Source organism: Ambystoma mexicanum, chromosome 8 (assembly GCF_040938575.1).
Source record: "Ambystoma mexicanum isolate Mex_15411 chromosome 8, UKY_AmexF1_1, whole genome shotgun sequence".
In the NCBI taxonomy this organism is placed as follows: Eukaryota; Metazoa; Chordata; class Amphibia; order Caudata; family Ambystomatidae; genus Ambystoma; species Ambystoma mexicanum.
The window spans coordinates 839,417,375-839,443,562 of NC_090929.1; the positions used below are offsets into that span (position 1 = coordinate 839,417,375).

General features: G+C 43.1%; 1 protein-coding gene across 3 annotated transcripts in view; it reads right to left on the reverse strand.

Annotated features, from left to right (window-relative positions):
* Positions 1 to 4,204: 4,204 nt before the first annotated feature.
* The window catches only part of CDH23 (cadherin related 23), a 3,939,560-nt gene continuing 3,917,576 nt past the window's right edge, over positions 4,205 to 26,188 (reverse strand). For 2 of the 3 annotated variants that reach the window (XM_069610725.1, XM_069610724.1), the window contains 2 exons: positions 14,284 to 14,412; positions 4,205 to 5,335 (listed from right to left, as the gene is read on the reverse strand). In XM_069610725.1, coding sequence (XP_069466826.1) covers positions 5,012 to 5,335; positions 14,284 to 14,412 — 453 coding nt within the window. In that variant the 3' untranslated portion in view covers positions 4,205 to 5,011. Of the gene's footprint in view, positions 5,336 to 12,983; positions 13,098 to 14,283; positions 14,413 to 26,188 lie in introns of all 3 variants that reach the window. The other variant, XM_069610726.1, reaches the window with a different exon arrangement.

The window sequence follows — 26,188 nt, forward strand, 5'->3', positions numbered from 1 at the left end:
TCAGGGTCTACCATCTGGCCTTCAGTTGTGCATTTTTGGTGGATTACATGGAATTGAGTCCAAGTGTATGGGCTGTGGCCGAGGCAAGTGCAAATGGTCCATTATCTCCTAGGGCATTGTTAACCTCTATATCGAAGGGAGTAAAGGATATACTGACTACATCACTGAGAGACTCCTGGAAGAAATTGAATGTCTTATTGGGTGTGGACGCGTACAGGGATCCATGTGCGTCTATTTGGATGAATCCGTCTATTAAATTGAATGGCAAATCATTTTTCTGGCCTGAATGGTTTTTGGGAGGTATCAAATGGATTGGAGATCTCTTCAATAATGGTGTGTGGAAATCTGCGAGGGAATTGCAAAGTGAGTTCAGTATTGATGGATTCAGATTATCGGATTACAGGACATTGAAGTTAGCAGTTGGTATAATTGATTTTCAGAATGGTCTAAACCTGGAATTTCTTACGAGGAAATAATTGGTGAATGAGGGCGGCTTGGCGAGCCGGGTGTATAGGCAGATTGTTAATAATTATAAAAGCAATGATGGCCTAAGAATTGATTGGGGTCGGAGAATTGGAGCGGACATTACTGAGGAAAGTTGGATACGGATTTGTGAGAATGTCAAATTGTGTTCCTTGGGACTGACTGAACGGGCAAGACAAATTAAGGTCTTGAATAGGGTGTCCTGGACCCCGGAAAAAATGTGGAGGAGAGGCTCGAAGGATGGACCGGAATGTTGGGCATGTGTTCAGGAAGATGGTACTATGGAACATATGTTGTGGGATAGTGTGAAGGTCTGTGGGTTTTGGAACGATATCAGTGTTATCTGTGAGAATGTCTTGGATGTGACAATTGATTTTAATTTTGAGACATTAATTCTGGGGAATTATTCCATTTTGGAAGATCTCACTCTGTGCCAGAAAAAATGGTTCTTCAGAGGAACTGCAATGGGTAAAACGATTATCCTTAGAAATTGGAAGTCGATTGCTACATTAGACAAAGAGCTGTGGCTGACTGAGATGGGGAATTTGGCAGCTATGGAGGAACGACTGTATAGAAAGCAAGGCAAAATAGGTTTGTTTCTTAAGATTTGGGGGAAATTTTTAGAACTAACTGTGTTGATCTGATCTTGTAGGTAACGAGATGCGAACATGGGGTTGGGTGGGTTTGGGTCCTGAAATTTTGTTGTTTATTTACTGTTTCTGTGATTTTGTATTTTGAGTTGGTGTATTCTTCTTTGTATTGTAAATAAATTATGCAAAAAAAAAGATAAAAAACCAAAAGCATTAGAAACAAATACTAAATAGAACAAAAAATCCCTTGCATGGAACAGATACCAAACAATAAAAGAGACGATATGGGCCAAAAAAAATATATATATATATATATATATATATTATAAAGCTTATAGCAATATTTTTCATAACATAGAAAATATTAGGACAGATTCATTTCGGTCCATGTTATTTTCAGGAGAAAGTTATTTTTTAAATGTGGCCATTTATAATATCTGAATGTCACTTGAAAAAAGATATTTTTAGAAATGCATGAATTTTATGGTCATCGTGATATGTGGAGTATCTTTTATCCTGCTGGTGATGAAGATTTGAACATTTGATCCTGAGGTATGTGCACATATAGTTTAGAGATGAAGATTGTGTGTATGTATGTGTATGTTTTTCTTTTTATGGTGAAGATACTCATTTAAATAATATTGCAATTATCATTGATATGATTGATGTCTATCTTACGGTGTACATGTTTTTCTTTACCATATCACCTAAGAAAAATAAATAATATGAAAAGGACATTCCGGACAGGGCACAATCTAGGTCGGTAGGTTCTTTGTGCATGGCCTGAAAAGCTAAGCGCTGTTCAAAGTAAGTAGAGATCCTGGTAACTTAAAAGCCAATCAAAAGAAAGTGAATCCCTATTGTTTCCAATTCTAAAGTTTATTGAACGGTTCAGCTTTAAGCTATGTAACGGTGTATGCCCGTACCACACCTTGGACGGTGAACACTGGGCGCTGAAAAACTGGTTGTTGTCCCCTCTCTCTAGCCATAGTTCATCCACTCCAGTTTACAACTACATCCCCATGTCAGACCGTTGCACACAGCAGCAACGTGCTAGCCATTTGCATAGCATAGATCAACAATAAGAAAACACATAAGCGAGCAGTATATCCTTTTTAAATCACGTTTACCTATTTGATCACCTACAAATTACATGGTTGGATGCTTTGGTTAATCTAGTAAACAGTTGTATACTTTCCCGCGTCTACTGAAAGAAAAAGCAGGGGATCCTATAGCAAATTCTGCCTTTTCTTTCTGCAGAATACCTTTAGGGGGCATGTAGGACATGGGCAGTGCTTAAAGTGGGCCGGGGGTCTGGCAGTCTCCAAAAAGTGGGACTGAGCCGGGGCCCTGCCGGGCCCCCGTCCTACAGCAACATTGGCGGGAATCGTGGGATGCCTTATCCCATTGCGGCCGCAGCCACAGCGGGAGATGCGCCTGCAATGAAGTCAGGCAAGCTGACAGAAGTGGCAGCCAGCCACAGTGACGCTGTGACTGGCTGCCACTTCCGTCAGTCATAGTAACTGCGTCTGGTGACCACTCGCACGAGAGGTCACGACTCACCATGACTTACTGCCCTTTGTTTCCCCAGGTCGCCGAGGCGTCTTTAACCCTCGGCGAACCTGGGGATTCCTCGACATATTTCGAGGTTTATAAAAGATGGCTTTGAAAGTACACATTTCAAGCCATCTTTTATAAAGCTTTGGCGACGGACAATTTTGTCCGTAGTCAAAGCTTTATAAAAGATGGCTTGAATTGTGTACTTTCAAAGCCATCTCTTATAAACCCGAAATGTTTAAAAAAGATGGCCTGAAAACTAGTCAAACCGTAGGGTATGAACACAAATATATATAAATGTTATATATTTGTGTGCGTACCTTACTATGGTTTGTGTACTTTGCAAGCCATCTTTTATAAACGTAGAAATGTGTTACATATGTCTATGTTTAGAAAAGATGGAGTGCATAGTACACAAACCATAGGAAGGTACGCACACAAATATATAACATTTATATATATTTGTGTATATACTCTACGATCTGGGTACTTTTTAGGCCACGCCCTCCCACAAGCCACACCCCCAAATGAGTGCCCCCCCCTCGATTTCTTACCCCACTTAAAGCCCTGGACATGGGCACAAACGTGCTTCTTTTTCTGAACTTTAGCAGCTGCATATCTTTCCAAATGTGATTTTTTTGTGTATGGCTTACATAGATATCCAGGCATTCTTGCATGCATATGTTTGCAAATGCTGTATCCTCCTCCTGTGACATCCCACCAGTGGAATAGGGAAGTCCTATTCCCCTTTCATTCTGACCTGGGAGCTGGGAAATGCAGCATGTTATCAGCTTCTGCATGTCGCCAGTGGTGTGGGGAGGAAAGGAGGACTACACTAGAGCAGGGGTCTGAAACCTTTGGTTTTGCACATGATTTGGGCTACATCTCCCAATAGCCCTACTCGGCATAGTCGATTATGATGGTTAATGCAATTGTGGCCAGGGTACAACGTCCTTTCATTGTTTCATCGCTTCATCGGCTGCATTTTCATCCCCAGGCCTTTTAATGTGCACATTACACCGAATAGTGTCATACATTTTTTAGGGGAGGTGGGAAGGGGCAGATAAGGATTTGGGCGGAATGGCAATAACCTAAAATTAGTGAGGGAAAGGGGGGAAACCCCCGCCCACAAAAAAAAGATTATGAGCATTTTCATTGAAAGGTACACTTTAAAATGACAGGGGATGAAATTGCAGGCGATGAAATGACATGGAACCATGGCCAGGATTCAGGACCCCAAGCATGGTATGGACCGGATAGTCTATGTATCCCTCATGCCCCGTTACCCACCCCGGTACTCTTGATCCATGTGGACAGTGATGGATGAAAAAGGGATACTCAAGTGAGACATACACAAACTCAAACTGTAGAGGGGTACCCATCGATGGGAGGTTTCATGTCACCTCTGGTTTACAAGTGACCTCAAAGACAACTTGAGGTTTGCGCTCGTTCTCTGTCACATGTGCGTCAGAACTCCTTGATAAAGCGTATCCCTGTTGTGAATAGTTGCCCATCCACAGGTCTACACTTGGTCTGTAGAGCACAATGGAAAATAAAATCAATTGAGACATTAGTTAACCAAAGTCATATTCAGTATATTTTTTCTGATGAACAGACCATTCCAGAAAACTCTCACCAAATTACTAACATTTAAAAAATGGAAAGAAAACAAATACTATGCACTCCACATTCAAAACTCAATGCCGTATCCGGTTGTTCTCTTGCAGCTTGCATACATTTTGGTAAGCCAGCAAAATTGAAATGTCAGATTAAAGTTTCTTTTAAACATTCTGAAAGTTGACGGATCCTGGAGCGTTAGAGAGAAATAAGTAAATTCCAAAGATGCAAATTCACATTTTGTTGATAATAAGGGGGCACCGGATCCTTATCCCCCCACACATAAATATATATCCATACTCTTTGCATTTAAGCTGCAACACTGAGAAATGAGGAGGTCTGGTCCCCGGCGGCCCGGTTGAAAGCTCCACGTGTGCACTTACAGTGTCATTTACTGCACACAGTGCCTCCCTGTGCTTATTTTGTAATCGATTTAACACTTCACACGAATGACGAATATATTAAGGTAAAATGAATCTTTAAAAAAACGAATGTAAACAATCTCCAAGCTGCTGGTAAAGTGATGAGCCATGGTGTGGCCTCCTCTTAGGCCGTGTCCAAGGCATAAAGTTAATAAACATAACATGAAAAGTAATTGGCTACTGGGAATATTTGTCTAAGAGCCAACATTGGGAAGTGCCAGGTTTTAATGTCAAGATGCCACGTGCACTGCTGCACTTCCTTGTTTTGCAGCAACTGTCATGATGGCTTGGCCCGGCTTGGCCTAGCCTGTTGGACAGCTAGACCAGCGAGGCCACCTCTAGTCATAGCTCCGTAATCTCCAGCGGACTCTCCATGATGGTGTCTCTCGTCTTGTGCAGGGGAGTCGACTTGGCAGATTCGGTGCGGGCATTTCTGTCGCTGTAAAGGCCACCATCTGCACTGAGTGTTTCCAGGGACCGTCCCAGGAATTTTTGGTCATCCTCAGGCAGGCTGTTGAGATCCGAGGTCAAAAGAGTACCGGTGCTGCCATGCACAATGTGAATGCCATCGGGTCCCTTCAGCTCAATGGGTTGCTTGTGCCTGAAGTGGAGGTGTCCTTGGCTGGGACTCTGCTCCTCATCTTCATCTAAATCATTTTGTATCAGCTGTAAATAAGAGTCAGCAATTAGATATAGTGGGAAGGTGCACATATTTCTAAAAGGTGATGGGATGAGCTGGAAGTTCGAATAAAAAAACACTTTGAAGTTCTTAGTGGGCCCCATCCCTGCAACCAAATTTACATAGCATCTATGTTCTCGATTGTATTGGACGCATTTGGGGGGGGGTTAAGATTATTGCTGAAAATCTATTGTGCTTGGAGGGCTTTTCTTTGAATTGAATGGCAAGTCCTCTTTTGTTTACCATGTCACAGCATCAAACTTGGGTTGTACCAACTAAATAGGTCTCAGAAACCCGATACCGTACTTGCTAATGGTGGTGGAAAATATGGCGGTGGAGGGGGCGCTTGGGCAAGGTCTACATGGGGCACCTTCTAGTTTGTTTTAAGAGTACATGTGTATTACTTAAGGGTGGTAAAGAGAGCGGAGGGAGATTACAGCCATGATATTGCAGGGGTCCTAAGCTATTCTAATTGATTTCTGTTATCTAATCTGAAAATCGCGCCCCCTATATTAAAATAATCTTGCTACTACACTACTCTGTATTCTTAGTTACATTATCCCCCTATGAATGTGCCTTGTGGCAGGCTGCCTCACCCATTACCTCTCAACCAAAAATGGACTCCAGTGATATTAACCAACTCTTAAGAAATCTAACTTGAAAGATTGTGGGCACTGGCTTTTGGTTACCACCATTATCATGAAAAGAGGCCATGGTTACCCATTTGGGGGCAATTTATACAGTTTCAAAAAATATTTGTGAACTGTATTTATCAATGGATGTTATTGCTTAACATAAAACCCGTCTTCTGTGTATACACATGTTTCATAAATATTTCATAATATAATTCTGGTACAAAGAAGCAATGCATATGAATAATGTAACATATCTTAGTAAAATATCACGTGCCATCCATAAACACAACATATGCACGGGGAGCAGGTGCAAGTGGATCTAGGTCACCTGGCCTAAGCACCACCCACCTTTTATCCCTGCCTCTTCCTTCCTGCTCTTAACTCTTAGATCAAGGGCGTCTCTCGCCCGGGCGTCCGAAGCAAAGGGCTGATGAAGATAAGGGCAATTCCTGTTTGGACCTGTTCGGACCAGGAGGACCTAGGGCCCGACCCCCTGCTCAGACAGCAGGTAAGCATGCACCAACATGTGTTTACCCCCTCTGATGTTCCCTTGTGCCCCCCACCCTTCTCGCAGACAGGTGGTGCCTGTTTTGCTGGATTCTTCCACCCTGCTCTCCTCCAGCCTACATCTGCAGGAGTCTGTCCTGATGCATTCTGGTTTCACCATCACCGTCTTGTGGCCAATGCTGGATTTTACTTTTATGGACTTCATTGTTTCACAGTGCGTCACCCTTTCTCAATTCTCATGCTGGACTTCCCTTGCATCTTGTACTCATGGTGGCCCTGAATCATGCTGTGCCCATCTTCATTTTGTATCATGGCTTGCAACATTAAGTGTTACTACTGACTTCTGCAATTGTATTCGCTCTCCCCTCTTGCTTCTGCACTCTTTTTGACAGCTTACTCTCTGTTCTCTCCACCTCTCCCTTTCTCTCTTTTCCTATCTCCTCGCCTCCTCCCCTTACTTTCTTCTATGCACTTACTCTATCAGAATTGTCCTTGGACCTAGTATGATAGCAACCTCACCTGTCTCCTTCTCCCTCCCCTTACTTATCCCCGCCTCCCCTTCAGCACTCTCTGAAATGTCGTCAGGCCTAGTACAATAGTCGCTTGTTTTGTTCCTCCCCTCCCTTTCTGCACCCCTCTCCCTCACCTTTTGTTTTTCTCCGGCTCTACCAGAAATGTCGTCAGGCCTAGTACGGTAGTTGCCTGTCTGTTTCCATTTCCTTCCCACTCGCCCCTCCCTTCCTTATCTATGTCTTAGCTCTTGCACTATCTGAAACGTCGTCAGCCCAGTATGATTGTTAGTTTCACATCCTTACTGTTCATGGCCTGTAAGAATGTAATTGTATTTTCCCTTGTTCCCTCCCTTGCCGTGAAGCGCTTTGAAACACATTGTGTATAGGTGCTATATAAAAAAAGATCATATTATATCAAGCACAAACAAATGTTCTTTAAAACCTATTATTAAGCAACCAATGTTTCTAAGTTAGACACGCCACCCCTTGGCCACTACAGTTCTAAATTGCATTCAAACCTCCAGCACTGCTAGGCTTAAAGCAAGTTGTCTCTCACATATCTGCTGCCATAAATCCTCAGAAATTTAAAATATTTCATTGTAAACAAAGCGCCTAAACTGTAGATATCTTGAGGTTGTTTTGTACAGTTAAAATGAAGATGCTTCAAGTTTGCCATGCTATTGCTATCTTTACACCCACAGAACCTCTCCTCACATGGGGTACCCCACCTAGAACTCATCACGTGATTGGCAAATTATGTATAGGGAATAACCAAGTGTCTTGTGCTGCTTCTATGAGGGAACTTCTTGACGTATGGCTGCCTAGACATGTACAGATGAAGAGATGTTATATATTTCTTTTCTGAAGCATTCATTTCTAAATGACAGGTGTCATTGGACCACTCGCACAAATAGGCTTTTCTCTTTAATTTGCGTATGATTTGATATTTAGGCAAGGACCAGTCGAGCTAGTCTTCAATTTGCTGCAAAAATTCGAAATTTGCAAAGTTATGCAGTGCAGCACTCACACCTGTTGTCATTTATGTCCTGCGTTTTCCTAGCAGGGTTTCAGGGCCTGCTGATTTCAAGATTGTGTAAAAGCATAACCTATTAACTGGTGCCTGCGAAGAAAGGAGGAATTGCCCATTGCCTTTCAGCAGTAAAACTCAATTCCAGGACAATATTAACTGAATTTATACTTCTTTGCAAAGTAACTTGTGTATGAGCCGGAAGTACATTATCATACGCGTGAGCCACATATGCTATATTCTGGACCCACCTAAGTTATCTATTCATCTCAAGGCTTTTCCCATGTCTTAGATATATATAATGGACACAATTAATTTAGGCTGTGGTAGGCGCTAATTGGGTTAATACATGAACCTTGGGTGGAAATCTTTACGCTAGTCGATGTGGGAAGTTTTAAAAGAAAGGGATCAATCCCCAGTTTCTCTGTTTTAGCCATAGCAATTGCTTATCAATGCAGCCGAATGCTGCTCTAAAGTCTAAAAACCCTGCTTAGAAAGGCAGATTATGTCATGCCTGCGCCATGGGCGCATACATTGGCGATCAATATGGACCTTATTCCCCATTAGCGAGACTGTGGTGCTTTTCTATTTTTTCCAACAAACTTCACTTACCACAATGCACTTGGCTATAACCATCTATTCCTGGCTATTCCTATTTGTCATCATCCGAACTATAATCCCCAGAAGCCCTAGAGATCAGCTCTGCTCCCACCAGCTCAGGAACAGAGAGGGAGGAGGCAGATTGTATACAGGTGTGCTGATCCAGGTGCGACCAATTAGCCTGCCTTTGTGCTGGGCAGGGCGGTATAAAAGCTGCTGCCTGCAGGAGCTCAGTCTCTTGCATTAAGAGTTCTTCCAGCACCTTTTTGCTTCGAGCTATGGATCTTTGTATGCGGTTCCTCCTTACTCCTGCTTTGGATTCAGTACCCTGCCGGGCTCTCTGCATAGCAGCCGATCACGCTCTGCTGCTTTCCAACCTCCGCCTTTGCCCTTCCGGGCTCCTGCCTTGCAGCCGATCACGCTCCGCTGCTACCTTCCGCCCTTGCCTTCCGGACTCCTGCCTTGCAGCCTATCACGCTCTGCTGCTACCTTCCGCCCTTGCCTTCCAGGCTCCTGCCTTGCAGCTGATCACGCTCCGCTGCTACTTTCCGCCCTTGCCTTCCAGGCTCCTGACTTGCAGCCGATCACGCTCAGCTGCTGCCTTCCGCCCTTGCCTTCCAGGCTCCTGCCTTGCAGCCGATCACGCTCCGCTGCCTTCAACCTTCAGTCTTCGTCCGCTGGGCTTCCAGGCTAGCAGCCTTCTACAGTCCTCTGCAGCCTTCTACAGTCAGCGGCCCTGCTCCTCTGGGCTCACTCCTTCCTGCCCGGCCCTTCTGTGCTCCTTGCCGTGCAGCATGCTTCACTCCGCTGCCCTAAGCCCTTTCCCTCTGGGCTCCCTTCCTTACAGCCCTACTCCTTTGGGCTTGCTCATTGCTTTCCTGCTCCTCTGAGCTTTCTACCTTGTACCCTACCGTCCTCTGCTATACACAACAGTTCACCTACTTTATTTACTTTCAGTTATTGCAGTCCCCGTTTCCTGACTGCTGCTCCCTTGCTTTCTTCTTTGTTTTCAACCCTTTGTTCTTATCCCTATCTAATCCTGTTATACGGCTTTCCCTTCATTTCCTTCTGCTAGTTTGCTATCGACTTCCTATTCCCTGGATTTGTCTGTTAGTGTCTTCTCTTGTACTGTTTGTAGACCCCTTTGTACAGAGCTTGTCTGTTGGTTTCCGTCAGGCAACCTCTGCCCCTTCCCTTGTCTCGTTTCTGCATTAGACACCTATAGCTGTTTTTCCAAGCCATGAGCAAACAGCGTGGGCCTCTATTATAGCAAACTGTGCAGAAGGCTAGAGTTTTTTCCTAAGGTCCGTGGAATACTCTTTTCCTACATCTGCATACACCCCTAGAGGGAATCCATTCTGTTGTACCTTATATCCTTGCTACACTTGCCTACTCATCGTTCTCTTTACTTTCAGCTGTGTGTGTACTTATCTGTCCACCTTACTTCGGCACAACCACCCAAACCCTTCCTGGGTGTCCTGTGCCACTCTTAACAGAGTGGCATCCGTGACAGATTACCTGGTTTTATTACTTTCATATCCATCGCTGATAAGAAGAAAACACTGAATAATAGACGTAAGTGGTCGAAAGCTGATCTGCTCAGAATGAAGAATCCCATGTCCCGGGTTTTAAATTGTTGAGCAGAAGTGGAAAAGATCTTTCTGACATGTCTAAGATAGCTGTCAGGCACTCATTTCTGGGATCCTCTTGGCTCCCCGTCTTAAAAATAGGAATTAAAAAGGATTCTCTCAAATTGACTTGGAAGCTCAAGCAAATTTGCTGCGTTTTTCAACAACATTCTATAAAAGGAGAGACCAAAAATGTTGTGCACCCGTAACATGATATTCGCCAGTCCCCCCTGGCCTGGGTTCCTTTGATCATCCCATTACTTTATGTACTGTTTATTTTTCCAAGTGTTTGTGCAACTGCTTGCCCATTACTGCTGAAGCTACAAAGTTGCAGCATTCAGACAAAACTTGCAACCCCATGAGTCTTGCTGACTCGCTCACTGTTTGTGCAACATGTATTCGAAGTTCCTTCTGTAAAATAAACAAAGTACAGAGCATGCAATCTATGGACCAATTTATGGGTATTTGGAGAGGAAAAACTGTCGAACATTACTTTCAAGATGTTTCACTTAAGGGAGAGTTGATTCACTTTATTAAAAGAGTGACTTAATGCATCAGGATCTGATGGGAGCAACTGCCGTGCCAGAAATGTAGCTTCACCTCCACGGGTGTTGCAAGGTCCAGAAAAGATCTGGGGCTATGCTAATGTCGGGACTGTCTGGAATCGGGGCTAGCTAGCCTTTTGCTTGTAGCCTCTGAGCTTCTATCCGGGGCTCCAACCAAAAGACCTGGGGCTATAGCCCCCCAGGCCGAACACCCCCCCCCCCCAGCAAAGCCTCTGTTCACCTCTCATTGGGGATTACTTAGGTGAACCTCAAGGAGATATTCTTTGATGTGTGCATCCACATGGATAGACACACAGGACCACAAACGTATATATTGTGAAACGCTGCAAGCTCACTAGCAATTTGACTTTTGCACTCAGTTCATCAAATCAAACACTGCTTTTTATGGACACCCGCCCTACAATTTCACCTATAACTCCTAGCATTCTTAGCCCCCTCTTCACAATTAAGATGATCAACCACAAAACAGTTCTGCCCCCTTAATATCCATAATAGGACTGTAGTTGTGGTGGGAGGGAAGGAGCTAAAATTATTTTAATTGTTTCTAACAAAGTGAAATTTATGTGTTTAAATGACTTAAAGCAAACGTGACCAAACTATGCCATTTGGACTTCAAAGGGCATAATTCCATTCAATTACACATGGAGTCTCTGGAGGAAGTACTGAATGGGGTGAACGTTGCTGTAAATCAGTAGACAAATAATACCACAGTATACCCAGAAGGGTAGACCACATAAGCAATCCAAGGTCCTAGCTGCTCACTGTTATTGGATAGACAGAAGCACAGTGTTCAACACTCAACTCGCAAAAGACAACATTTCTAATGATCATCCAAAAAAACTGTGATTTGCTTATAATGATGTTGCTCTTTTCACGTTTTGTAAAAGCATAACCTAATTTCCAAGCTGCTATAGAACATTGTTGTGTGTCACACTCAAATCATGTTGGTTGTCTGTGCTCTCACATTACCAATTCAACATTTCTTAGCGTGTCATTTATCCCAGAGGGACATATAGAAAACGTGTCTATGCCATAATGCTCTCCAGGCTAGCATCTGGGACTTTGCTATTCAGCCTAACTAAATCAATCCAGTGTGGTACTGCTCAAGGTCACTTTATGTACAGTAACACCACTTGCTATTTCTACTGCCTCCCTTTACCACATAATCTCCATCCAGATTACACTCCACCTATTCCAGTCCTGAAGCCTTAGTTCTCTTCAGAAAAGCATGCTGTTGCCAGAAGGAAATCTACCTCTAACAATCCGAAAACACAGCAGAGACTTTCCACATATACAGAGTCACATGGACTTCCAGAATGAAGCCAATCGATTGCATACGGGCCGCTGCTACCCACAATCTGACCTGATCTTTATATGGCAATGACTACCATTTTTAACTCCTTGCCCTCTGATCTCTACACTCCCATGGACCTTTCTGATGTAAAGTGAATACTTGTCTAACACAAGCTAAAACTAGGCCGCTTGTGTAGCATCTCCTAAGATATTCTAATACCAAATCCATAATGATTTAAACCACAATCATATCCTCCATTCAAGAACTATGTATTTCTCTATAACCGCTGTTATTTCATATGTAGAAATTGTGGAAAACTCCAATGTGCATTGTGTGATTGGCAAGGTTAAAGGAAGCCACGCAGGCCACTACTGTTACTACTACCACCCACCACTAATAATAAGCCTCCTAATCACGATCATTAAAAAAGGCACAGATATTCTGTGACAAGGTTGGCTTGATTAAAAAAAAAAATCATTGTAAGCTCATGGGATGGGCCTGGCTCGGCATAAATGCCCATTATTAATCCACAATACTGTGCCTTGTGAAGGGCTGTTCAGCGCGTTTTAATTAGTTTAGTGTGAATAGTAAGAATACAAGTTCAACATTATACATCAATCCCACTGCATTGTCAAACCACATGCAATATGTCAGAATAATGTATTACCACATCACACATATGTTCTCTCCACGCCAGTAACACACACTCAAAACAACCTTCTATAACCAAACGGCCATTGCAGGCACATGCTCAATTCACAAAAGTAAAAATGTATATGGTTTTGCTGGCCCATCTGCTTGGCATGTTGCAAAAAAACTCCATGCAAATAATTTACACAATACTGCAAACTGTGCACACATGATACCTCTGTAATTGAGGATTGGTCCCCCGTGCTTGTGGTGGCTTTATGCACCATCCGCTGGGCTACTAGTTTTTTCAGCCTCATATAATCGTCCAACACCACTTTCAACAGGGAGCCCTGATACATGGGGGTGCAGGAAGGCGTTCATTGTTAAGCATCATCTCATAATGTTTTTCATCCACTACTGTGAATCTCAGATCTACATCCAAAATTGAAGTGTTAACCCCGCCCTGCAGCACTCTAATGGCGCTTCATTCAAATGCATGATGTTCTTGGAGAAATAGTTCCTGGGATAACTTTTCCAGGTGACTCTGGGTTCCCATGAAGCTTGGTCTACTGTTCTGACAGTGGCTGAGTTGACTTACAGTCCCATGTTCTCACAAGATATCCTAGAGGAATATCTCAGGACACTGATTTCTAGAAAGAAGCTTGTACACTAACACTAAATACCATTCCCAACTAGTCATATGAATTGTTTGGCTGAATGATTTCCAAACATGCAGGTTTTATGGTGTAGGCTAAAGTCATTCCTAGGAAGCCTTTCCATAACGAATGGGACCACTATACACAGTTATTACCTTAAGACTTTGTGCACGTTAACAAGAGTGTCTAGTATGGGTTAGAAGTATTGATGATACATGGGTTTGTGAATATAAGCAGTTGGATACGTCTTCTCTGGCAAGAGTTAAGAAGCTTGTTGTTATACATTTGGACTTGGGGGTCTTCGTTCCTTGGAGGTGAAATCTGCCTGGATGAAGAGGTGATGCTCAGTTGTTTGTACTGCTGAGGGGCCTCTCATACTATAACACTACCAATACTTTGGAATTCGTTACAACGCATTTGTTCCACATGCCACTAGAGAAAGCAATAGGAAGTCAGAGGATTACTTCTGTATCTGAACCTGATAAGATATTTGGCAATTATTTTATCAGGTACATTTACATATGCTTCCCGACACCGAAACAGTGTCACACTACTGTTTTGAAATGGGTCATCTTGGGGGCACTTGAGGGGTGTTCAGTATAGATGTGTGGGGTTCTCTAAAGACACTGCCAGCTGTGGTGCGATGTGCAGTCATTGCTGGTGTGATATGTACATGTGCCTTATCAGAACTGGAAGGAGACCACACACCACTCTGACTTTACACATGTGATGCCTATATATAGGAACAGCAATATGTGGATACTAATTCAGGTGGGAAAGCAGACATTTTGCAGGTAGCAAATAAAGATCTATTCTGAGGTTGAGGCCACTGTGCTGCTGTTTTCATTCAGCGACAAAAGGGAATGAGCCAATTACTCACCTTGATGGGACCTTCCCTCATAATCTGACCCAGTTTAGCAATGTTGTCATATTCCTGGATTGCTGCACGGAGGTAGCGGTCATCTTCTGGTTTTCCTGAGGGCACAGCAGGCGCTCTCCCAAATGTACCCTAAAACAGAGACACAATCAAGTAAAACTCATAGCTGCACCCATTTTCTAGATCATCACTCATTACAAAAATATGTTCAAAACCCCTAGACATGGGCTAGCTCAAGGACCCTCGCAGCTACTACGTTCTTATCAGCACAATCCCACATTTACCTTGCTACTGCACTTTGCCAATTCCTCCTTGAAACGTAACGATAGACATTGATTTAGATGGCTCCCTTAGTGGAGAAACTCCTACCCAGAAAGCTATTTACCGCTGGTGTCTGTTGGCTTCTGCTTTCTTCAAAGGGCTTATTTTGAGATGGTACAATTTGCCTTTAATGAAGACGCCTACAAGAGTGTAGATGGAGATGAGAAGAACCTGAGACAGTAAATGAAAGGTGTGATGTGGAGACCAGAATATTGTACAGGAAACATCTTGTTGTATCCAGAAATGCTCTAGTAAACCGCATCTGCCATGCCAATTAATAGTCGCATTGGGATGATAAAATGCTGGAAAATAAAGTTTAAAAGTGTGTACAAAAGAGGATTGTAAATGGAAACTTGCTTGTGAAGTCCAAAATGCTTTGCATTCGAATATTTAGCCCTTTTTGCACTCTCTCTTTCTCTACCATTCGAAATACAGGAATGTTGTTAAACAGCAAGCTACATTCCCAAGGGTGCCGGATGAGAGAGAGTTTGCTGTACTTTGAAAGCAGAGGTTTAATTCTATGAATTTAATATGAAATTAACGGTGGAAAGTGGTGCATATTGGAGTCATCAATGCCATAGCGGAAAGACAGTAACACCATCATGGTCTTGGACCTGTGTGTCTCACTCAAGAAATGTTTTCTTTGCTGGTAGAGCGGCAATGAGATATCATGGTTGGAGCCAGCGTTTCCTCATCCTCTACACATGTTAGAAGTAGCACTGGCGTGCTAGCAGTAACATCTTGTTAGTCCCAGACAGATCTCTCGAGGGATACTCAAACATGTAAGGAAAAAGTCAGATCGTTTTTGTAAAGTAAAGGGTGGGACCTAGCTCGGAGTTTCAGCAATTCTCAGTAAATGAAGGATGTATACGACTTTCAGGCTGCAGTACAGTATGCATAAAAAAGAAAAGGAGTATGAAAATGCACACATTTTTTAGAAACATTTTTAGATCTATCTGCATAGAGTAGGGGTGAACAATGTTCACCTTAAGAGGCTAACGTTGTTCACAGTCGTAGCCACTTTAGCAACATAATCTTGCAAGGTTTGATAACATAGACAAGTCATGCAGCTCTAGTCTCTTGCGTTCCCATGCCCACACTCAAGCTCAGGTCTAAAATGGGACAAGTCTCTGTGAGGAAGCAAGGAAAGGCCATAACCCAACATGGCGTCCTCTGATAGCTTTGAGGGGGAAATTATTTTAATACACTAGAACGATGATGGGAGCAATTTTCGAAGGATCACCTTATTGAAAAATAGGATCCTCAATGTTCAAGGTGAAGAATTTTTGTTTTATTTCAGTTTTATTGATTTTAAACACAGCTAGGAAGAAACAAAACAACGTCTTCTCCAGCACTTGTAGATGCAATAATATCTTCCTTTGTGTTCTACTGGCACACCATTCCCGCCCTCCCTGCGGCAACCTCTCAAACAACTCACAACTGGAAGCCTGCAGTGTGGAAGATACAAGTCCAGCAAAATGTCCATGTGGCTAAGAGCCATCACCTATAGCAGGATACCCCTTGATTCTGGGGATATCAACAAAGGGGACAGAGCTAGCAGCTACCTCCTTTCACATCCGGGCTCCACAGTCCAACCCATCCTTCACCCAAGAGAGCTCCTCGTAACCCCATACACTTATTGCAAAACCCCAACCAACCTATTTCCATGTCTGTGCTCCCTCCACAATCCTTTCCATCAAATATATATCTTTAGCCTTGGACGACAACTCCACGATTCCAGGCAGCCGTTCTCTTTTCTATTGAGTTGCCAGGCATGCTCTAGCTGTCAACAATAGGAAATGTGCCATGTGCTTTAGCCCCTCAACTGCTCATTGGTGTCCTCAAGACCAAATGGCACTAGCTTGGGGTCAAGAGGCAGTGATATCCCTTCCACCTCCTTTATCCATCCCAGCACCTCCATCCAGTAAACATGCACTCTGTTGCATGACCACCACATGTGCCAGTACATTGCCTGCTCTCCACAATTGTGCCCAAAATATGGACTGACCACCGCAAACATCCTGGAAAAATGGACCGCATCATATTGCCTTCTGTGGAGCAATTTAATGTTGTGGAGCTTATAGTGGCATGGAATCAATGTCTTAAATGCTCTGCCACACATCTTGTGCCACAGCCTATCATCTATGTCTTTCCCATTTGGCCCGGAGCCCCCCTGTTCCACCTATAATTGCTTTAATCAGCGAGATCAAGCCCTTCATCCCTAAGTGTGCGCCCAGGGTTTTCTCTGTCTCAGACTCTCTTTGGACCTCTGATTTCCAGGAGAACACTGACAATGTCTCTGTAGTATATATATATATATATATATATATATATATATATATATATATATTTATTCAGTGAAAAAACTTTGTTAAAGGGACGTTATGGTTAAGTTACGCTACTAAAAACCTATGAAATTCAGTGAAAAAACTTTGTCAAAGGGACGTTATGGTTCCAAGTAAAACCGAAAAAACTCTTGAAATTCGCCAGTTATGGTAAGCTAAGCAACCATAACTCGCGCCACCACCGTGCACTGCTAAGACTAACACCCAGGACATCAAAGATGACATCACAAATGTCATTGATGACATCACTGATGACATCACATGTGTATGTACTTTTCATGAAATATGTGTACAAGAGATTCTTATTATAATGTTGCGAAACAAGTGTCAAGGATCATTGCGATAAATATCATACCCTAATTAGTGCATGGAACGATGCATTGATATAAATAGCATTCTATTATGGGGTTCTATCTAGTATACTAAGCTACTCATACAGAAACATAACATTGTGTGCAGCGTACAAGATGAAGGTATAATATTCGTAATGTTAATATGTTGAATAATAAAATGATAATTGTTTTCTTAATAGATTTTTGTGTACTGTGAAATATGTAATAAGTAGCTAATAAAACACATGTATTAAATAATTGCATTACTATAGACAAAACACAAAGACACAAGAACACATACCAATATGGATATATACAGGGAAAGTGAAGTTAGCAAAAAAGCACAAGTAGTAGCAGAAACAATTCATAATTTAACTGATTATTTTCATGCAAATAAATGATTGCTCTGTTTCAAAGCTGCTATTTACCCTAGGTATATGTATCACTTGATGTGATTGGACCCTAAGAAAAGTAGTGTGAGTACAATGTATACAAATATGACCATATACAGGGAAGGTACAGCCATAAAAAAAAAACAGAACTATCAGAAAGTGCTCATACATCTATTGATTATCTTTATGCACAAAAAGGATTGCTGTCTTCCAAGCTTGTGTCTTCCCGTATGTATATGTTTCATTTGATGTGACTGGACTCTAAGGGAATTACTGTAAGAACCTACTTGAAGGATACGTCTACAAATAAAATAACATTTTTAGTTTATGACTGTTACTGAAGAAAACCATGTGGCCTAGATATGTCAGCAAAAGAAAAAAGAGTGAGCCAGACATGTGATGTCATCAGTGATGTCATCAATGACATTTGTGATGTCATCTTTGATGTCCTGGGTGTTAGTCTTAGCAGTGCACGGTGGTGGCGTGAGTTATGGTTGCTTAGCTTACCATAACTGGCGAATTTCAAGGGTTTTTTGGTTTTACTTGGAACCATAACGTCCCTTTGACAAAGTTTTTTCACTGAATTTCATAGGTTTTTAGTAGCGCCACTTAACCATAACGTCCCTTTAACAAAGTTTTTTCATTGAATTTCATAGGTTTTTAGTAGTGCAACTTAACAATAATAATTTTACAAAGGTAGCGGGCGCCCCTCTCTCGCAAGAACAGACATGATAACCTGTTCAGTGGTTATTAACCACTTGAGAGTTCGCAGCCACTGCTTTTACTCACTGTGCCTTTCACAGATGGGAAATATCCATTTGCATATCAGTCTTTGTCCTGCCCAGGGGCAGTCCAGCACCGAAATACAATGGCAATTCCAATCTGAACGAGAGTACCACCAGCAACCCCATACACGTGTTTCACCCTTGTTGGGGATCATCAGTGAGGTGAAGCTGATGCCTCTCTAAGCACAGTGAGAGGGAGACCACGTCTGGTTGCCCCCAGGAGACCTAGGGTTACCAATCCCAGGTTCCTTGACAAATAATTTTACAAAGGTAGCGGGCGCCCCTCTCTCGCAAGAACAGACATGATAACCTGTTCAGTGGTTATTAACCACTTGAGAGTTCGCAGCCACTGCTTTTACTCACTGTGCCTTTCACAGATGGGAAATATCCATTTGCATATCAGTCTTTGTCCTGCCCAGGGGCAGTCCAGCACCGAAATACAATGGCAATTCCAATCTGAACGAGAGTACCACCAGCAACCCCATACACGTGTTTCACCCTTGTTGGGGATCATCAGTGAGGTGAAGCTGATGCCTCTCTAAGCACAGTGAGAGGGAGACCACGTCTGGTTGCCCCCAGGAGACCTAGGGTTACCAATCCCAGGTTCCTTGACAAATAATTTTACAAAGGTAGCGGGCGCCCCTCTCTCGCAAGAACAGACATGATAACCTGTTCAGTGGTTATTAACCACTTGAGAGTTCGCAGCCACTGCTTTTACTCACTGTGCCTTTCACAGATGGGAAATATCCATTTGCATATCAGTCTTTGTCCTGCCCAGGGGCAGTCCAGCACCGAAATACAATGGCAATTCCAATCTGAACGAGAGTACCACCAGCAACCCCATACACGTGTTTCACCCTTGTTGGGGATCATCAGTGAGGTGAAGCTGATGCCTCTCTAAGCACAGTGAGAGGGAGACCACGTCTGGTTGCCCCCAGGAGACCTAGGGTTACCAATCCCAGGTTCCTTGACAAATAATTTTACAAAGGTAGCGGGCGCCCCTCTCTCGCAAGAACAGACATGATAACCTGTTCAGTGGTTATTAACCACTTGAGAGTTCGCAGCCACTGCTTTTACTCACTGTGCCTTTCACAGATGGGAAATATCCATTTGCATATCAGTCTTTGTCCTGCCCAGGGGCAGTCCAGCACCGAAATACAATGGCAATTCCAATCTGAACGAGAGTACCACCAGCAACCCCATACACGTGTTTCACCCTTGTTGGGGATCATCAGTGAGGTGAAGCTGATGCCTCTCTAAGCACAGTGAGAGGGAGACCACGTCTGGTTGCCCCCAGGAGACCTAGGGTTACCAATCCCAGGTTCCTTAATAAATAGTTTTACAAAGGTAGCGGGCGCCCCTCTCTCGCAAGAACAGACATGATAACCTGTTCAGTGGTTATTAACCACTTGAGAGTTCGCAGCCACTGCTTTTACTCACTGTGCCTTTCACAGATGGGAAATATCCATTTGCATATCAGTCTTTGTCCTGCCCAGGGGCAGTCCAGCACCGAAATACAATGGCAATTCCAATCTGAACGAGAGTACCACCAGCAACCCCATACACGTGTTTCACCCTTGTTGGGGATCATCAGTGAGGTGAAGCTGATGCCTCTCTAAGCACAGTGAGAGGGAGACCACGTCTGGTTGCCCCCAGGAGACCTAGGGTTACCAATCCCAGGTTCCTTGACAAATAATTTTACAAAGGTAGCGGGCGCCCCTCTCTCGCAAGAACAGACATGATAACCTGTTCAGTGGTTATTAACCACTTGAGAGTTCGCAGCCACTGCTTTTACTCACTGTGCCTTTCACAGATGGGAAATATCCATTTGCATATCAGTCTTTGTCCTGCCCAGGGGCAGTCCAGCACCGAAATACAATGGCAATTCCAATCTGAACGAGAGTACCACCAGCAACCCCATACACGTGTTTCACCCTTGTTGGGGATCATCAGTGAGGTGAAGCTGATGCCTCTCTAAGCACAGTGAGAGGGAGACCACGTCTGGTTGCCCCCAGGAGACCTAGGGTTACCAATCCCAGGTTCCTTGACAAATAATTTTACAAAGGTAGCGGGCGCCCCTCTCTCGCAAGAACAGACATGATAACCTGTTCAGTGGTTATTAACCACTTGAGAGTTCGCAGCCACTGCTTTTACTCACTGTGCCTTTCACAGATGGGAAATATCCATTTGCATATCAGTCTTTGTCCTGCCCAGGGGCAGTCCAGCACCGAAATACAATGGCAATTCCAATCTGAACGAGAGTACCACCAGCAACCCCATACACGTGTTTCACCCTTGTTGGGGATCATCAGTGAGGTAAAGCTGATGCCTCTCTAAGCACAGTGAGAGGGAGACCACGTCTGGTTGCCCCCAGGAGACCTAGGGTTACCAATCCCAGGTTCCTTGACAAATAATTTTACAAAGGTAGCGGGCGCCCCTCTCTCGCAAGAACAGACATGATAACCTGTTCAGTGGTTATTAACCACTTGAGAGTTCGCAGCCACTGCTTTTACTCACTGTGCCTTTCACAGATGGGAAATATCCATTTGCATATCAGTCTTTGTCCTGCCCAGGGGCAGTCCAGCACCGAAATACAATGGCAATTCCAATCTGAACGAGAGTACCACCAGCAACCCCATACACGTGTTTCACCCTTGTTGGGGATCATCAGTGAGGTGAAGCTGATGCCTCTCTAAGCACAGTGAGAGGGAGACCACGTCTGGTTGCCCCCAGGAGACCTAGGGTTACCAATCCCAGGTTCCTTGACAAATAATTTTACAAAGGTAGCGGGCGCCCCTCTCTCGCAAGAACAGACATGATAACCTGTTCAGTGGTTATTAACCACTTGAGAGTTCGCAGCCACTGCTTTTACTCACTGTGCCTTTCACAGATGGGAAATATCCATTTGCATATCAGTCTTTGTCCTGCCCAGGGGCAGTCCAGCACCGAAATACAATGGCAATTCCAATCTGAACGAGAGTACCACCAGCAACCCCATACACGTGTTTCACCCTTGTTGGGGATCATCAGTGAGGTGAAGCTGATGCCTCTCTAAGCACAGTGAGAGGGAGACCACGTCTGGTTGCCCCCAGGAGACCTAGGGTTACCAATCCCAGGTTCCTTGACAAATAATTTTACAAAGGTAGCGGGCGCCCCTCTCTCGCAAGAACAGACATGATAACCTGTTCAGTGGTTATTAACCACTTGAGAGTTCGCAGCCACTGCTTTTACTCACTGTGCCTTTCACAGATGGGAAATATCCATTTGCATATCAGTCTTTGTCCTGCCCAGGGGCAGTCCAGCACCGAAATACAATGGCAATTCCAATCTGAACGAGAGTACCACCAGCAACCCCATACACGTGTTTCACCCTTGTTGGGGATCATCAGTGAGGTGAAGCTGATGCCTCTCTAAGCACAGTGAGAGGGAGACCACGTCTGGTTGCCCCCAGGAGACCTAGGGTTACCAATCCCAGGTTCCTTGACAAATAATTTTACAAAGGTAGCGGGCGCCCCTCTCTCGCAAGAACAGACATGATAACCTGTTCAGTGGTTATTAACCACTTGAGAGTTCGCAGCCACTGCTTTTACTCACTGTGCCTTTCACAGATGGGAAATATCCATTTGCATATCAGTCTTTGTCCTGCCCAGGGGCAGTCCAGCACCGAAATACAATGGCAATTCCAATCTGAACGAGAGTACCACCAGCAACCCCATACACGAACAGGTTATCATGTCTGTTCTTGCGAGTGGCTGCGAACTCTCAAGTGGTTAATAACCACTGAACAGGTTATCATGTCTGTTCTTGCGAGAGAGGGGCGCCCGCTACCTTTGTAAAACAACTTAACAATAATGACTTTCACTTTATATACATATCATATGGAACTGACTGAATCCCTTCTACTGTACTTGATGTCCGCGAACTCATTTAATGTTCGCGGACATGTTCGAAGAACAGTACCACTACCTAAAAACTCTGGGGGGGTATGTTTGATTGTTATATCATAACATAGGAACATTTAACAAATTAAAAAAAAGCACACAAACACATTATATGTACTAATACATAAGAAATGTAACCCTTATATACAACACACTAACCATTCATTTAAATGCACTATGTTCTAAAATGGAATATACCACAAGAAAATAAATTGGCTTCCAACATAATTACCTCACAAACACGACAGAACTGAGAACAAGAGCAGACCCACTGAGTACATAGGACATATCTTACCTGAAATAGTAAGTGTACTTAATTTTATTTATATATTTATAAACTTTCTGTATTAGATATATTCTTTTTTTTTTCTATCACAGAAATGTCTAGTACTCTGGAATGGCTAGAGGAACATTTCCCACATGAAGAAATGTCACAAGATAGTGAAACTAATTGTAAACACTTTATAATATAAACCATTTAATTATTATTATTTTGTATACATTTAACATATATATATATATATATATATATATATATATATATATATATATATATATATATATATATATTTTTGTACAGAGAATACCAAAATAGAAAATACTTCAGAAAAACCTGTTATGGATAACACTTTTCACAGTATAGAAGAAAAAATGGATTTATTGTTGACTAATTTTAATAATTTGAAAACTTTTGTGGAAGATCATTTTAAACCAAAAACCTCGTACCATTGCCCCACACGTACTTGTCCCTCCTCACCATATCCCAGTCAATTATCCCCAAACCCTCTCCATAACCCAAAACGTTATGATGAGACTTCCATCCCTTCTTCACCTAATAACAATCATGATGAAACCCCTAATTCTCCTGTTTTTGTTTGTTTCTGCCTCACGTTCTCTGTCATAAATTATTAATATGTGTTAAATAAAGTTTAATTTTTATATTGTGTTGTAAATAGTTTCGTTTTTTTTTAAAAAACAATGTAGTTGTCCGCGGACAGTGCAGGTGTTCTGAAATATTCGTAAATAAACGAAAATGGAGATTCGTAAATAAACGAAAATGGAGGTGTCCTGAAGAACACTATACCTGTTTGTACTGTTCGCTAGCAAGATGAAACTATTCTAAGAACACACGCGGTGTCCTGAAATGTTCGTAAAAAAAAAAAATTCAAGTGTCCTAAAGAACACTATCTGTACGTAGTGTTCGCTAGCAAGTTCAAACTGTTCTAAGAACACACGCGGTGTCCTGAATTGTTCGTAATTAAACGAAAATGGAGGTGTCTTAAAGAACACTATACCTGTCCGTACTGTTCGCTAGCAAGTTGAAAATGTTCTAAGAACACAATTGGTGTCCTGATATGTTCATACATAAACGAAATTGAATGTGTCCTGAAGAACACTATATCTGTCCTTACTGTTCGCTAGCAAATTTAAACTGTTCTAAGAACACACGCAGTATCCTGAAATGTTCGTTTCACGTGTGATGCAATTTTAATTAGTTCAGGACCCGAACATTGTCCGTAGAATATCAACGCGCATGCGCTAGCCAATCTCCGTGCATTTGGTGTCCTGCGGACATGCGCTTCCTTCACGGACTTGTTTGCGAACGGATCATATGACCGCGCCCACGCTGATCGCGTGTTCTGAATGCGGACACTGTTCGGGTCCCCGAACAAATTAAAAGTACATTTTCAATTAATCCATTATATTTTTCAATAAAATCTCCCCATGGCACAAGTCCCACATAGTAATCCTGAGTTTCTACATACCTTTTGAAATTTTTCAAACTTTTTTTTGTGTTTGATCTGTCCGCGGACAGTGCGCATGTCCGCGGACCGCGCACAAGCACCCCTATAAAAGACCACACCCTAGAGCTTATTCTCATTGTGTTTCTGGCTATTCTTCAGAGCACAGCTATTTCTCCAGCAACTTGCTGATTACACCATCGAGATGGCATCCCTGGCTGCAGAACTGCCACCTGGTGCTGCACCTGCTTCAGCACCACCCCCACCCCCTCCACCACCACCACCTCCCCAAGGGCCTGAAGAGGGAAACAGGAGTGAGGATGCGGAGGAGGAAGAAGAGGATGATGAGAATGAGGTAGAGGAAACCCTACTTCCCGCACTAGGTATGAGTCTTGGGTGTGGCGGTTATTTACCATTCATGGGAATGTTCCTAAGGCTCGTGCGAACCGTGTAACCTGCAATGAGTGCAAAATGATACTCAGTCGCGGGAAGCACGGTAAGTACAGATTTGGGACCACTACTATGAAGCGACACCTGAGATCATTTCACTCTGGGGCTATTCGCAGGGTTGTACCTTGCGAAGAACGTAGCAGGTTGATTTCCTCTACTTCATCCTCTGTTTCTGATCCTGTCACCACAAGGACCACCTCTGTGGGACAGCGTCTTCCTCAAGCTGCCTCACAGGCCATACAGAATGCTGATGACCCTTACCTTTCGAGGGTCACAGTTGTATGTATGTACTGTGACACAGTACTGTGCAGGGGGGAGCGACTTCATAGTGCTTTTGAGACTATCGTCTCAGAGCACAAGAAGATCTGCTCACTACCCAAATAAAACCCACTCTACATCTTCCTCTCTCAGCTCGCCCTTTCTTATCCCTGTGGTTGGTGTCCCCCCTTTACCTTCCTTTCCCCTCCTCTCCTAGTGTGTCATGTATAAAAAAACAAAAAAAAATACAAAATATCAAAAATCAAAAAAAAATAAGGCTCTTTTCAGAGCCGCCTTTCACAGTTAAAAAATAGAAGTGAAAATAAATGAAGCAGGGCCCTTTGTATTTTTTCGAAGTCCGCAGAAAGTTCGCGAACATTTAAAGAATTGGGTTGCTACCCCATCACAAACATTGCAATTTTCTCTGGGAGGAAGTGGTGGCTCTGAAAAGAGCCTTTGAGAGGTGTTTGTAAGTCAAAAATGATAAATGCTTAACACCTACTTCAAAATGGTTGTTGTAATTCCAAAAAAGGTCGCAATGCATTTTGTACATTTCTCAGAAAAATCTGATTGCCAGCATAAGAAAGATGGACTCCATCTCTGCGAAAAATGTATGTACTACGAAACATAATATTTTCATTATGAAAAGAGGACATGCCAAAATCTCTTAGAAAGGCACAAACAGCCTTATTAACATTGCGCCTTGCTTTTTCCATTTGTGGACCAAATGAAGAAGAACGAAGCCACATTTGTCTCTGCGCAATCCATGAAAATATCACTTGAGAATTAGGAAACATGTCCATAACCTTCCCAAGTCCTTCTTTCATAGCAAATTGCAAAGATATTCCAGTCACATGTCCTAAACTGTTCCCTCAACAATGAATTACAATTATGTCTGGATGTTGCTCTGTCTCCAAAGTAGCACAGAGAGGTAGCAAGTCCAACCACTTCATTCCGCGTACTCCATGCCAGTGTACTTCCACATGTGGGAATCCAAGATCTACAGCTACTCCACAGCTTTCTGCATGCACCTTCAACCAATGTATCCACGAATCTCCCAAAATCCAAACAATCTGTTTTCTGAAACACACAGCCATAGCTATCTTTTGTTCTCTCAGCAAAAAGAGTATCTGAGAAACTCTCTCCTGGCACAACACACCCACTAAACTTTCCTGACCAATCCCTTTCAGTGCTTATTCTCATTTGCATGACTTCTGAACCCAAAAATCCATGGATGTAACTCCCGATGTCCGCGAACTACCGCCTTGTCCGCGGACATATCGTAACATGAACAGCCCTTCTACCAATTCCACTTCACTCTCTCTGCCATTCCCTCATTGGA